At 33.8% G+C, this 13,163-nt stretch overlaps 2 protein-coding genes across 3 annotated transcripts in view; both read left to right on the top strand.

The window, feature by feature from the left end:
• The window catches only part of LOC130049205 (multiple epidermal growth factor-like domains protein 10), a 56,367-nt gene extending 54,210 nt beyond the window's left edge, over window positions 1-2,157 (top strand). Inside the window, exons 9-10 of one of the 2 annotated variants that reach the window (XM_056146491.1) lie at window positions 1,244-1,343; window positions 1,707-2,157. In XM_056146491.1, the coding sequence (XP_056002466.1) occupies window positions 1,244-1,343; window positions 1,707-1,911 (305 nt within the window). In that variant the 3' untranslated portion in view covers window positions 1,912-2,157. The remainder of the gene's footprint in view (window positions 1-1,243; window positions 1,344-1,706) is intronic. The other variant, XM_056146492.1, reaches the window with a different exon arrangement.
• A 580-nt stretch (window positions 2,158-2,737) lies between these two features.
• LOC130049204 (multiple epidermal growth factor-like domains protein 10) overlaps window positions 2,738-13,163 on the top strand; it is a 39,232-nt gene continuing 28,806 nt past the window's right edge. The window contains exons 1-2 of the mRNA XM_056146490.1: window positions 2,738-2,885; window positions 7,334-7,564. Coding sequence (XP_056002465.1) covers window positions 2,831-2,885; window positions 7,334-7,564 — 286 coding nt within the window. The 5' untranslated portion in view covers window positions 2,738-2,830. The remainder of the gene's footprint in view (window positions 2,886-7,333; window positions 7,565-13,163) is intronic.

The following is a 13,163-nucleotide window of genomic DNA, read 5'->3' as shown; positions in this document are numbered from 1 at the left end:
TATTGGAGTTAACGTAATCACTATATACGGGTTAAGGTGGGTGTGAGAGGTCGACAGGGGATGTTTACTTCTTCTAGACACCTTATTCCACCTTTGGTATGTCCAGGGGTACGTGTTTCACCAACTCTCTATTTTGTATTGCTTATAGGAGTTATGAGATTGATCGCTGTTCGTTACCAGCGGTTACAGTCCCTCTCCAAGACAAAGACTTATGGGGAGAGGAGGTTTCACTTGACGGCAGCGATATTCTGCCATGTGGACTTAGAAATGTGAAGAACTTCGACTGTTTTAAAAGAAATTTAAAGACCCACCTATTTAGTCTTGCTTTTAATGTGTGATATATCACGGACAAACTAATTCCATGTCTTTCTATTATTCAATATTTACACTGCAAAGATCCAGTAAAAGGAATAGCTAACCGCTATTGTATAATTGATTGTACGCTGTGAGTGTAATTAAGTAGTTTTTTTTTTTCAACTAACGACCATGCTTCAAACTGATAATGGAAACAATTAATAGTTTTAGGGTTTAATCAATACTTTTTTTTAAAGTGTAACGCATAATTAATTTGGTATATCTTGTTATCAGTGTAAATATATACACTCTGTAGTTCAGTTGTATAAATAGTTTCAGCACAGGTTATATTTTATTGTAATCACATGGAGCTGTATATCTGTGTGTACAACATTTTCACCATAAAAAACATAAAAAAATATCTGACAGACTCATTAAAATAAGATATAAGAAGTTTCATGTTCACAGGTATTAATATTTTCGCGAGAAGTAAAGATAGGGGGTGATAGAACATTTACAGGATCCAGAAATGTATGCTTGTAAGGGTTTTGTTGGAATCCAGCATTAGTTCCGTAACTCATATACACCCATTCTATTATCTTGGATATGAAATGTGAAGATAACGAACAGTGTTCAATCTCATAACTCCTATAAGATGTACAAAATAGATGGCTGGCAAACACAGACTCCTGGCCACACCAGAGGCGGGATCAGGTGCCTAGGAGGAGTAAGCATCCCATATCGACTGGTCACATCCACCATGAGCCCTATTTTTTGATCAGATAAACGGAGTTATCCGTAGTCAAAATCAGTGTGCCAAGAACGGCCAAACAATCGGTATGAAATACGTCAGACATATATACATATCTCCCAGTACTATTTGATCAGCAAACATATACCCTAAATAATCAGTGTAATCATAGCTTAATATAGCTTTTATTTCATTCAGGTTACGATTCTAACCGTTCCTTGTCGATAGGCCTGGCGATTTCAGTTGCGACGAACATTATTACTATAATAGCAATTGTAGTCTGCATAGTTTTATCAAGGTGAATTTTCATATTTATATATGTATGTTTTTATTGCTAGAAGCTTAGAAATGTTTAGCACCACCCTAAAAATATTGTACATGCAATTGCACAGAAAAATAATACAAAGCATATATTTCATTTTCATGACATGATATGCATACACATGCATGAAAGTAAAACAAACTAAACATCGTCTATTTCCATTTTTTCATGATGCATCATTCATAGACCAGTCATTCAATTTAGAATTTTGCCTTGTATTCACTTCAGTATTTATTGACCGGTATCGGTAGCTCAGTGGTAGAACATTCGCTTTGTAACCGGGAGATCGTGAGTTCGAGCCCCGGACTAAGTTTTTAAATGGTTGATTTTCATTTGTAGACAAGGTTATCTGACTCTGAAAGCAAAGAGCAAACAAGCTACACAAAGGCACAGCCATGAAAGTACAGACAAAAATACGGATGTAACAGAGGAAAACAACGCATCTACTTATCTTGAATTAAATATATCGGGAAACAATGATATATACCAGGAACTAAGTGTGGCTGCAACCGGAAGTGAATACCAAAATCTTGCATTAAGCTGAATAGAACACTCCTGCAGGCGTGATTTCATGAGTGATGTTCTGAAGATGTGTGCAGTTAGAATATACTCTAAAAAGTTTTAATTTGACTTTGACCTAATAACGTCCCCTTTTCTAATTAATCTAATTCAACACATCATGTTGTACATTGATTTCAAAATTCAATTTCATATAATTTTCTTTCGTTTGATAATTATCAATACATGTATAAAGAAATATATTGTTCACACTGTAAAATTGACTTTTGAAATAAAAGTTCTAATCTAGTATTTTCCAATGTGACCAGTCAACAGTGGATATTTGCTACTTTTCCTTCACATAATTCACTGCTCACTATCTTCACATTATAGTTACCGCTAAATCAATATGATGTAATCCCTTAGGAATCCGGGTTGGAATAGGTCCCCAATACACCTTCCTTGTAATAGACGACAAATTCGGATGAGATCGCAAAAACCGATGTCCCGTGTCACAGCAGGTGTGGCACGATAAATACCCCTTCCCATATGATGACGTCTCCATATGAGAGAAAGACTCTAGAGACGAACCCTAAGCAATATAAAATCAAGCAATTAGCAGATCAACATAAAATGGAATAATGTAGCCATTCAGTCTTGTGTTGTTTTCACATTAGTTAGAGGTAGTAAGAAAAGTAACAAACACTAATGTAATGATGATACTTTGATGATCGTCTTCTGTATTGTGCTTTAATAATTCCACGTCAATTTGCAATGTTTAAAGCATGTAGCTTGCAATGAATATCTTTAAATATATTTGTCAGTATTTAAAAAAAGCTTTAAAAAATAATTCGTCCGCCCAAGTGTTATTAATAGGATTTTTTAAAAAAACATGACTAACATGTTGCCTACTTCCTGGTGTTTATGCTGACAGGTTGTACTATTGGTTCGATTAATACACGGGAATGGACGTTTTAATGATCATTTTCTTTGTAGAAATATTATGTTCATATGGATATGGTAAGTATGTTTCCTGAATTATCTTAATTAATTGAAAGAAGAATATTACTTTCACTATAAAATAATCTACATCTATGGGATAAAGAATAGTCGTAGTTATAAAATAAGTTAAATGCAATTCGCTTTACTACACATTTGATATTCTCTAAAACGGTAAATATTTTCTGCAATGCATGTCATAAAAAATAAATTAGTGATCCAAAGGGTAATATTTTGTTTTGGCCGCTTACTTTAAGCATAACCGTGTGAATATACAATCATCATTGAAAGACATATAATCCTATCAATCTAGAATAATGAGATATGAGTCAAATTTGTTACTAATAAACCTGGAAACTAGATTCATATACGTTTCATCCATATCAGGTCTTTATCTATTAAATCATGAAGCTTTCAATTAATATGACTGTTTGTCGATACTGATTGTACACCCAGTGTCTTGTGCATGGCATGTGAGTGGGTGACAGAAATCCTACCGAAACCAAACGAAGCGAAATAAGATCAACCGAAATGAAAGGAATCAAAACTAAACTAAAAGTTGAAAACAAACGAAGCCAAGCGAGAACAATCAGGTTAAAGAGTTCGGTGACTGATCTATTTTTTAAAAGAGAAATAATGAAAGAGTTTGTCCGTTACAATTACTAGTTCATACAGGCTTGACAAAACGTACTTTACCCCAGCCGATCAAGCTCAAGTTGAGGTATTGTGACGAAAACAAAAGCAAAGCGTAACCTCTTTCTCACTTCCTCTATCTCTATTCCCCCTCCTTTCCCTTTGTACTCACAACTTGTCCTTTTATTCATTGACCCAGTGGTACACTGTATATCTTTATGCTTTATAAGTACAGGCGATAAATGTCAGAAGTTTTCGTGATCATTTTACCAGCTAAGGTTTTCAAATTGTTTGATGTTTCATGAACTGTTGAATAATCTTGATCCATCAAACTGATGAGAGAGAGAGCGCGATCATTGTTCAAACGGAAAAACTGACCACATTACAGTCCACCAATCGAAACTGTCAATATGACCATTCATAAATTGTCATTTTGTCTACAACAACAGCTTTTTTGCGGTTAGGATTATTTCAGATTATTTTATAACACCCCCCTTTCTTTGATTGTGATATCAAGAAAGACATTTAAAGAATTTCTTGTGCTAAAATACCTAATGATATTCATCCTGGTTTATGAGTGTTTGCGCTCTGGTACAAATACGAAATAAACTACTTAAATATAATCTGAAATTGTATACATTTTCAATTTCATATTGTATTATTACGCGGGAATGTTAAGGCAGGTTATGCTCCAATTGTACACGTAAATTGCACTATCTTTAGAATATTTCCAATGTACTAACTTATAACCTATATTGGGTGATTAAATGAGAACACTTTGCATGATAACAAAATTACAAATATGTGCTTCCTACAACGTCAATACATGATAGTTATAAATAGATCACAAATGTGCCATCATAGAAAATGAGAAAAGCATTACACTAACCCAGGGTTTAAACATTGATCCAATAGCGGTAAAGCACCCACATTTTATCTAAAGTGCTAATGACGAACATCGGATCAGCATGCTAAATGGAATGGGTTTTTTTTTGTGGGGATCCGGGTTAGAATATGTCTTCAGTACCCCCTTGCTTGTCGTAAGAGCCGACTGAATGGGGTGGTTCATCGGATGACACCGCATAATTCGATGTCCCGTGTCACAGCTGTAGTGGCACGATAAAGAGCCCTCCCTGCTCAATGGTCTTAGCGCCGATCATAGACCTAAATTTTGCAGCCCTTCGCCGGCAGTGGTGACGTCTCCATATGAGTGAAATATTCTCGAGAGGGACTAAAACAATATTAAATCAATATTCGATCATTTTTTTTTTTAGTTGAACAAAATTGATTGCGCCCGTGACAAAATGTCCTTATGGCGTATTCACGAGAACAGAGAAATAACGTCACAAAGATTTGACGTTACGTAGGCCTAGCACCATACGTAAAGATGCATATACATGCATGATTCAAAACCACATGCTAGATTTAATCATGCTTATAAGATATGCACGCTTTAAACCAAACCAAAAAGACAATTTGGAATGAAATATTTATAGAATTTATGATATTTAGGAATCTGAATGTTCCACTGCTGATCAGGGGGACCGAACTTGGGTTGCAGCGGCGAGAAGTAATAGCGCTACTTCTGCACTACTCGAACACCCTTAGGGGTTTTCGGAAGATTAATAAGTTATTATCACATTTCAAGTAATTGGTGTAAATTTGACAGTTTCTGACACATATTATAATTCCCCTACGGTGGGGGGGGGGGGGGGTAGCTGGAGGAGATGTTTGGAAAAAAAACGAAATTAAAAGAACCGAGAGGAATTTCGAATAATTATTGACAAGCAAGCAAACTTTAAAAAAAAGAATTGAAATAATAATAAATTAAGAAAAAAACAAATGCATAGAAATAAGCAATGAAACCTAAATGGTGTTATCATTCCATAACTTAGTATTCAAAATATTTGTGAGGGGAGAGGTAAGTAAAAACAAAGATAAAATGAACTTATCAGAAAAGTAGGACACCCACCACGTCCACCCTGGTTCTCTGTGCCTGGTTTTACAGTATAATATTTAGGAAACATTGATTATGATATCATAAACAAATTTTGTATCGCGTATAGGAGTTGAGATTGATTACTGTTCGTTATCTTCACCTTTCATCCATTAACAATACTCATTTTGACTCATATGTAACCTCGATATATCCCTGTGAACTTGAAATAAAAGACACACAGAGTCCTCCACATCTACCTCATACTTAGATATTTTATGAGAGATAATCAACTCTATGGCAAACGGGGCTGATTACTCCTCCTAGACACCTGATCAAACCTCCTGTATATCCAGAGGTTCGTGATTGCTCAACTTCTTTCCATTCCTTATATCAGTAATGAGCTTGATAATTGTTCCTTATCTTCATCTTTTCATGCCTTTGCTCCCAGTTTCTACCAACTCGTAGATCTGCAAAACATTAAGCATTGAAATTTATTGAACTTGCAGTTGTATACAATAACATTTTGTGATCCTTACTTTAAATTCATTCCTATTGATTTCAATATGCGGCTGACGTTCTTTTGAAAAATGAATATCTAACATTAAGTACAATGTAACACCTTGTCTCCATTGAAAACGACACGTAGATCACAATTTAAAAAAAAATGATACTGCTTTTGTGAAAAATAAAGCATTGTGATTTCTACTTTTAATACAATTTTTTGGTCACCTTATTTCTATAGTTTTTGGTTGATTGGGTTTTTTTAAGCACAGCTGTGACTGTCGATGTCGATAATGGTAGATATACTATTTTTTATTCAAAGTAAATATATGACACAAATTATGATGAAGATGATTCCTATTGAGCATATGTGAAGGAATAAAGTGTTTAGAGTGCGACTCATGTACATTTTTATCTTATCCTTGCTATCCTTGCTACATTTTGGAGTATTTACATCGATATCTGTACGCACTGATGAGTGTTAAGACTTAGGATTTTTTAAACATAGGATTAATCTCTTTGGTGATTGATGGTGAAGAAACGTCGAGTTCTATAAAGATATATAACACTGCTTTTACAATAAAATGATCGTAGAAGGTCCATTGTGAAGTTTTTTAAGGAATCAAGGTTTAAATTTAAGTCCCTGTGACTGATTATCACAATGTTTCGAGGCAATAACCATTAGAATTGATTTATATAAGCATAATAAAACTTAATTGCATATAATTTTTCTATACTTTCGAAACGTTCCATAACTTTTTTTAATGCATTGGTTATCAATAACCGTGCTGTTGTTTTAAATATTTATGGTATAAGTTGCTTCTAATGAACAAAAAAGCAGGTTGATGATAGTGGTACATATATGGAACAGTGATCAATCTCATAACTCCTATAAGCAATACACAATAGATAGTTGGGCAGATATGGAGCCCATGGATATACCAGATGTTGGACCATGTGCCTAGGAGGAGTAAGCACCCCCTTTTGACCGGTCAAATCCACAGTGAGCCCTATATTTTGATAAGGTAAACGGGGTTGTCAATAGTCAAAATCACTGTGCCAAGAACGGCCTAACAATTGGTAGGAAACGAGTCAAACAGCATTTCATCCAATGGAAGGTTATATTGCCAAACTAGATTGTTATTAACACCATAAAATTTCCGAAATGCTGATTTCAAACAAGACTGTTGAAATTCCTGCACCATCAACTGGTCTGGAAGTAGCCTGCCTCGATTTAAAAGCTCATCATACGCAGAACAACCTCTTATTTATCGATTCAGTTGATCTGTTAATAAGGAACGTCTAACGGGTGAAAAATGTAAATATATAGGATTATTCATGCAGATACAAGACCATTTGGATAATGAAATATTATGTTTTCTTAATTTTATTGCAGACGATTTATCAAAAGGCCAGAACGCAAACCAATTTCCGATTTGGTCTTGCGAACCTTCGTCTATATGTGCAGCAAACAATGCAGTTGACAGAATCTACAGTACATGTATGACGACAAATAAAATTGGTCTTAACTCCCCGGAGAAGACAACATGGTGGTTTGTGAATCTTGGTGATGTTTACAGCATATACAGTGTCCGAATACTGTTTAAAGAGCATGGACCCACATACGGTAGTAACTTGCAATGTATATATATCACCAATTCATGAATTTACATAGACAAACCCATTGCTAGTACTAGGGGAAATTGCATTGGCGATTAACCTATGGTGATCAGATATCAAACAAAATAACTAAATTATCGAAACCTTGAAACATTGAAAGTTTCAGGTGAGATCAGTTTGGGAAACGTTTGTGAACCACTTATGCTATAAGAGATTCTACAAGTCGAATCCTGTCGTTATATGACGCCATGTGACTCTGCACAAAACGATGCTTTTAGAAACACGGAAATGAATTACACCGTAATTAATTCCGTCAATAATCATTTTAAGAACATACTTTAAGAAATAATTTTCTTATTGGTAAAAAATGCATAACATGTTCTCATGGTATTGATCTATATGGAAGCTGAAGACAACAAACAGTGATCAATCTCATAACTCCTATAATTAATACAAAATAGGTACTTGGGCAAACACGGACATCTGGATATACCAGAGGTGGGATAAATATGAGATTCTTTTGAAATAAGATGTACGCCTGTTTGCAGTGATTACGCCAAAATTAGTACATGTCGTACAAGTTGTGCTTTTTATACGGCGGTTTCCATGACAACAAAGGTGAATGAAATCGTTCCATCTCACAATGGGCATTGCTTCATTAGTAAATAGCTGTGCTAATGAACGTTTCCAAGAGTACACAAACGGCCATTAAGCCTTCAGTGTAATATCTGTATCAATAATGAAAAAAAGTCCAGAAAACTACCATTGGTGCACATATTAACTTGAAATGTTATCCGATTACGTATTTTTTCTATGATCGGGGGGGGGGGGTGTAACAAAATTTCAGGGCAATGACAAAAACATGTTGATTGTTTGAAGTACTTTTACCTCCAAGGTAGGTCATGATGCACCAATGCAAACTAAACTTATATTCTTCGACAGGAATCTTGTGACTAAATTTGAGGCAATATCTGCATCCGTAAGGTAAACAAGATTGTTCTACGAAGTGACACTACGACCTTGATCTTTGGCCTTCAGAAACAATAGGCATCCTCTGCTTGGTATAAGGTTTAGGCGAATCAAGTTTGACGGTCCTAGCCCCAATGGTTCGGTCTGTATCCTGCTTACTGACGGAAAGACTGACGAAGCTATACCATAATACGTCCAGTATTAGGAAATTATCTAAAAATTATACTTAAAAAAAGAATTATCCGTTTTGCTTTTTAATTGGGTGGGCTTGCACTGCACGAAAAATTGCGTTTAATATAAAATTAAACACCAATTATTCCCCAATTAAATGTCAAATTTAAACGTAAAATGCACATTTAATAGAAAATTAAATGTCAAATTTACTTTGCGTATCCAGTGGCGTATAATTGTCCGTAAACGGCGAAATTTAATGACGTTTAATGTTGATTATATGCCAAGTAAATGCCATGTTTAAATAAAATTAAACGTCATTTTACGTCTAGTTGAGAATTTAATCATCTTATTTTACTCCATTAAATTTCACATTTAAGCAATATTAATCATCAGTATACTCGAAGATTGGCGTATAATCCACCCATATTAAACTTCATTTTACTTGAAGTTTCACGTATTTTCATATTTATACTCCATTAAATTTAACATTTAAGTAATATTAATCATCAGTATACTCGAAGGTTGGCGTATAATCCACCCATGTTAAACTTCATTTTACTTGAAGTTTCACGTATTTTCATATTTATACTCCATTAACTTTGACATTTAAGCAATATTAAACGTCAGTATACTCGAAGTTTGGCGTATAATCCACCCATATTAAACTTCATTTTACTTGAAGTTTCACATATTTTCCTCCATTGAATTTCACGTTTACAGCTGTAAGCAATATTAAACGTCAAATTACGCAAAATTTGGTGTATAATGCATCCATATTAAACTTAATTGGAGTTTCGCAGAATTATTCTGCATCTCTATAAAGCTTCCATATAAGCTAGAGTTAAACTTCACTTTAGGAGAAGTTTAGATAAGTATAAGCATACGAGCTATATAGTAAGCTTCTTTCTGTGAAAATTCACAAAATTTATCATGAATTAGTTGCCTTAGAAAGAAAAGGCATGAATAATTAATATTTTTATTGCATTTTTTTTATTTCACATAACATCTTGCCTGGGATGTAAATTCATATATTATAAGAAAAAATATATGTAATGAACAATATTACGATACAATGTGAAAAAATATTGCTATTAAAAATATCAAAATAATACAGAAATACCAAAAAGGATTACATTCAGAAATATGTCCCAGACATTTAAGAAATGTATGAAATGAAGACAAATACAATCCAATACAATGCAATCATATTATTAAAGCCTATCACAATGTCGAGTTCAACAACCGCTCACATGAGTATAAACTACATTACTAAACAAATTGAAGGTAAATATGACTAGATACACACACACACACACACACACACACACACACACACACACACACACACACACACACACACACAATATGCTATCACACAAAAATCATATAAAACTCATGAAAGGAAATATATAAAAATATATATTTTGATACAAAGCTAGCATTTCACTGTGATGATGTAAGATTGTCTTGGCATAATATAAAACTACTTCACACATTGATGGGTATGTAACCTGGAATTTTCCCAGTAGGCTGCCCTAAACATTGCTTCTTTCTTCTTTTGACACACTTTTTCTCTAACAAAGCAGTGAAAGTTAATGGGGAGAAGCATGTCGATTCAATGAAGACAAACTATTCCCGAAAAAGTAATGTTTTCTTAGCTTATTCCTTTGAAAAGCAAAATGAACAAATCTTAATGACATATGCAATATATATTCATCTACAAGTATCATGATATATGTACATAATAACTAGAAAACTGACAAGTCAGAAAAGGACCTGTAATATATATTTCAGAGGCAGGAATGACATAAAAAGTACATATTAAAAAAGTTAAAAAGTTCCATAACTCTATACGTCATGACATAAAATATTAAATATAAAAATGAAGTCTCAGAACTCTGCAACAACAAAGTTAATAACTATTCAAATTGAAAGGGATCTTCATTTGCCTAATATTTTATTAATGTTTAGTGTATTACTTTAAAAGAGTTAAAAAATTCAGTTACACAAATGAAAAAGAAGGTATCCGATACAAGTACAAAATTAACAAGGAAATTGTTCATATTATATTACATGTAAGTATTGAGAGCGGTAATACGCGTGTTACAAAGAATCTATTTATTTATTGGTCTCATCCTCAAGCTCACTCTCATTCTGTTCCGCTTGAATTTGAATTTGAAGTTTCTTTTCATCTGCCCTTCTCCTTCGTCCCCCAGCTCTATCACAAGCAAAGCGAAACCAGTCTTTTGCCACGTTGAAAATGTCCACGTCTAGATCTGTTGCATTAGCACAGAGGCGATTCTTCCTCACTGTTTCTGATTAAAATAGATAAAAGAATGTTCATCTAAAGTGTTTATTTCTCAAAGTTTGTTCATGAAATCTCTCTCTCTCTCTCTCTCTCTCTCTCTCTCTCTCTCTCTCTCTCTCTCTCTCTCTCTCTCTCTCTCTCTCTCTCTCACACACACACACACACACAGACACACACTTTACATACCTTTCAATATTTCCTGTAATTTCAGTAAAGAGAAGGCAATTTTCCCCCTTTTCCCATCCAGTTGATGTTTATTGCTAGTTTTGTGGTGATCATGTGGGAAAGTAGTCTCCTTACTGAACTTTTCGTGTTTCCACCACCAATAGTTGATAATGATCTTATCTGTACATTGTAAATATTGATAGAGAGTCAAGTGTATATACTATTCCATGTATTGATAATTCAAAATACAATATCTTAAGATGAACATAATTTTGCAGGGTTTTTTTTTTAAATAAAAAAAATACATGTATATGTTTCAATAATAAAAAAAATGATCAGTAACCTACCAAAGTTTTACACGTGTGTTTACTCTGCAAGAGGTCCTCCAGCTTCTGTATATCTTCTTGTTTTCCCAGTGGAAAACATACATCTAACTGCAGTGTAGTGTCGGGCTCCTCTGTACCAGGAGCAGGACGGATTTCAAGTCTATCGATCTTTGTGATTGTGGCCTGCAGAAGCTGCGTATTTAGGTGGGTCTGTACTTTTATTTCCTCCACGTTTGCCATAAGTTTCTCCAAACAGTTTAGGATTTTCTTTTCTGTTACTGTATATTAAGACAGACATGCAATTAGTCCGAAATGTATGTATGGTTTTGATATCATTTATTTTAAAAAAATGGAATCAGCAAAGAATGATATCATATAAGTACCTGAGCTAGTGGGGCTTTTGTCAAATAGTGAAACTGTAGAACTTGATGTTGCTTTGTTGAACACGTCTTCTAATTGACCAATATGACGTCCCTTTACCCCTTGAGTACTTGTTCATTTTCTGTGAAAAGAGATAGTCATCAAAATAGATTTTAAAAAAAACCCAATATGAATAATTTAGAAAGTGTCTTTGAAAAATTTGAATATGCGGTGGCGTGGAAAAAAAAAACAAAACGGAAAGATTGACCTGCGATGAAAGAACACTTTTTAAGCCTTTTGTGTACACTGTTTTATAATACATGTGCAATTAAGACAATAAAAATATTCAAAAATGATTTTATTTAAAATTCAAGCACTTTGTTACTCTGGTTTTAAAAATTTTCAAACGTTTATTTTTAAACATAGCGCAAACCCTGTACACGAGTTTAAAATAAGGCTTAGCCTTATATACATTATTACTTTAGATAAATACAGTATGATATACAGCATCATATATATTGCGATTGATTTATCTCAAGTTTCTTTTGATTACTTACAACTGAGAGGTGAAAAGCAATATTTTACAATTTTGAAATGGAGCAAAATGACAACTTATAATTTACTTGACAGCCAAATAGTTTTCCAGCCCCCCCCCCCCCCCCCCCCCCTCGCATGCACAAGATAAATGCATTCAAAAATTGAAGATTTCACATATGTGAGAGAAAAAAAATCAACATCGGCCATTACTAAATCCTGTGACCGGCAAATCACGTGATATCTTAAAAGGTGAGGCGGAAAAAGACGAAAGTAGTAAAATTGGAAAATTGGGACATTCTTAATGATTTACTTCGGAAAACAGTATAAGTAAAGTATAATTCATTCTTTGGAATTGTACATCATATTAAAAAAAAAATATGTAAATACGTTCCTTTGAATGTAAGCCTGACACTATGTAATATATATATATATATATATATATATATATATATATATATATATATATATATACTGTAGATACAGCCCGGAACGTGTATTTCAGTAAAAAAAAAGTTAGAAAAATCACACATTGAATATTGAATAACAAGATGTACTTACAAATTGTCTTGCGAAGTAGTATATCCAAATTTCTTTAATCCAACAAAAATTTCCGTGTGCACCAATTAAGCACCTCAAATGCGAAATTTGTGAAATGGATACACGTGCTGACCATCTCGATATATTAGATTTCGCAGTTACCAAGGAAACTGGCCAGTATCCTGCTGTGAAAAGCACTGATGATGTTGACCTAATTTCTTAAACAGAGA

This window comes from Ostrea edulis, chromosome 8 (assembly GCF_947568905.1).
Source record: "Ostrea edulis chromosome 8, xbOstEdul1.1, whole genome shotgun sequence".
In the NCBI taxonomy this organism is placed as follows: domain Eukaryota; kingdom Metazoa; phylum Mollusca; class Bivalvia; order Ostreida; family Ostreidae; genus Ostrea; species Ostrea edulis.
The sequence above is the reverse complement of the archived record's forward strand: the minus strand, read 5'-3'. Positions and strand labels throughout refer to the sequence as shown.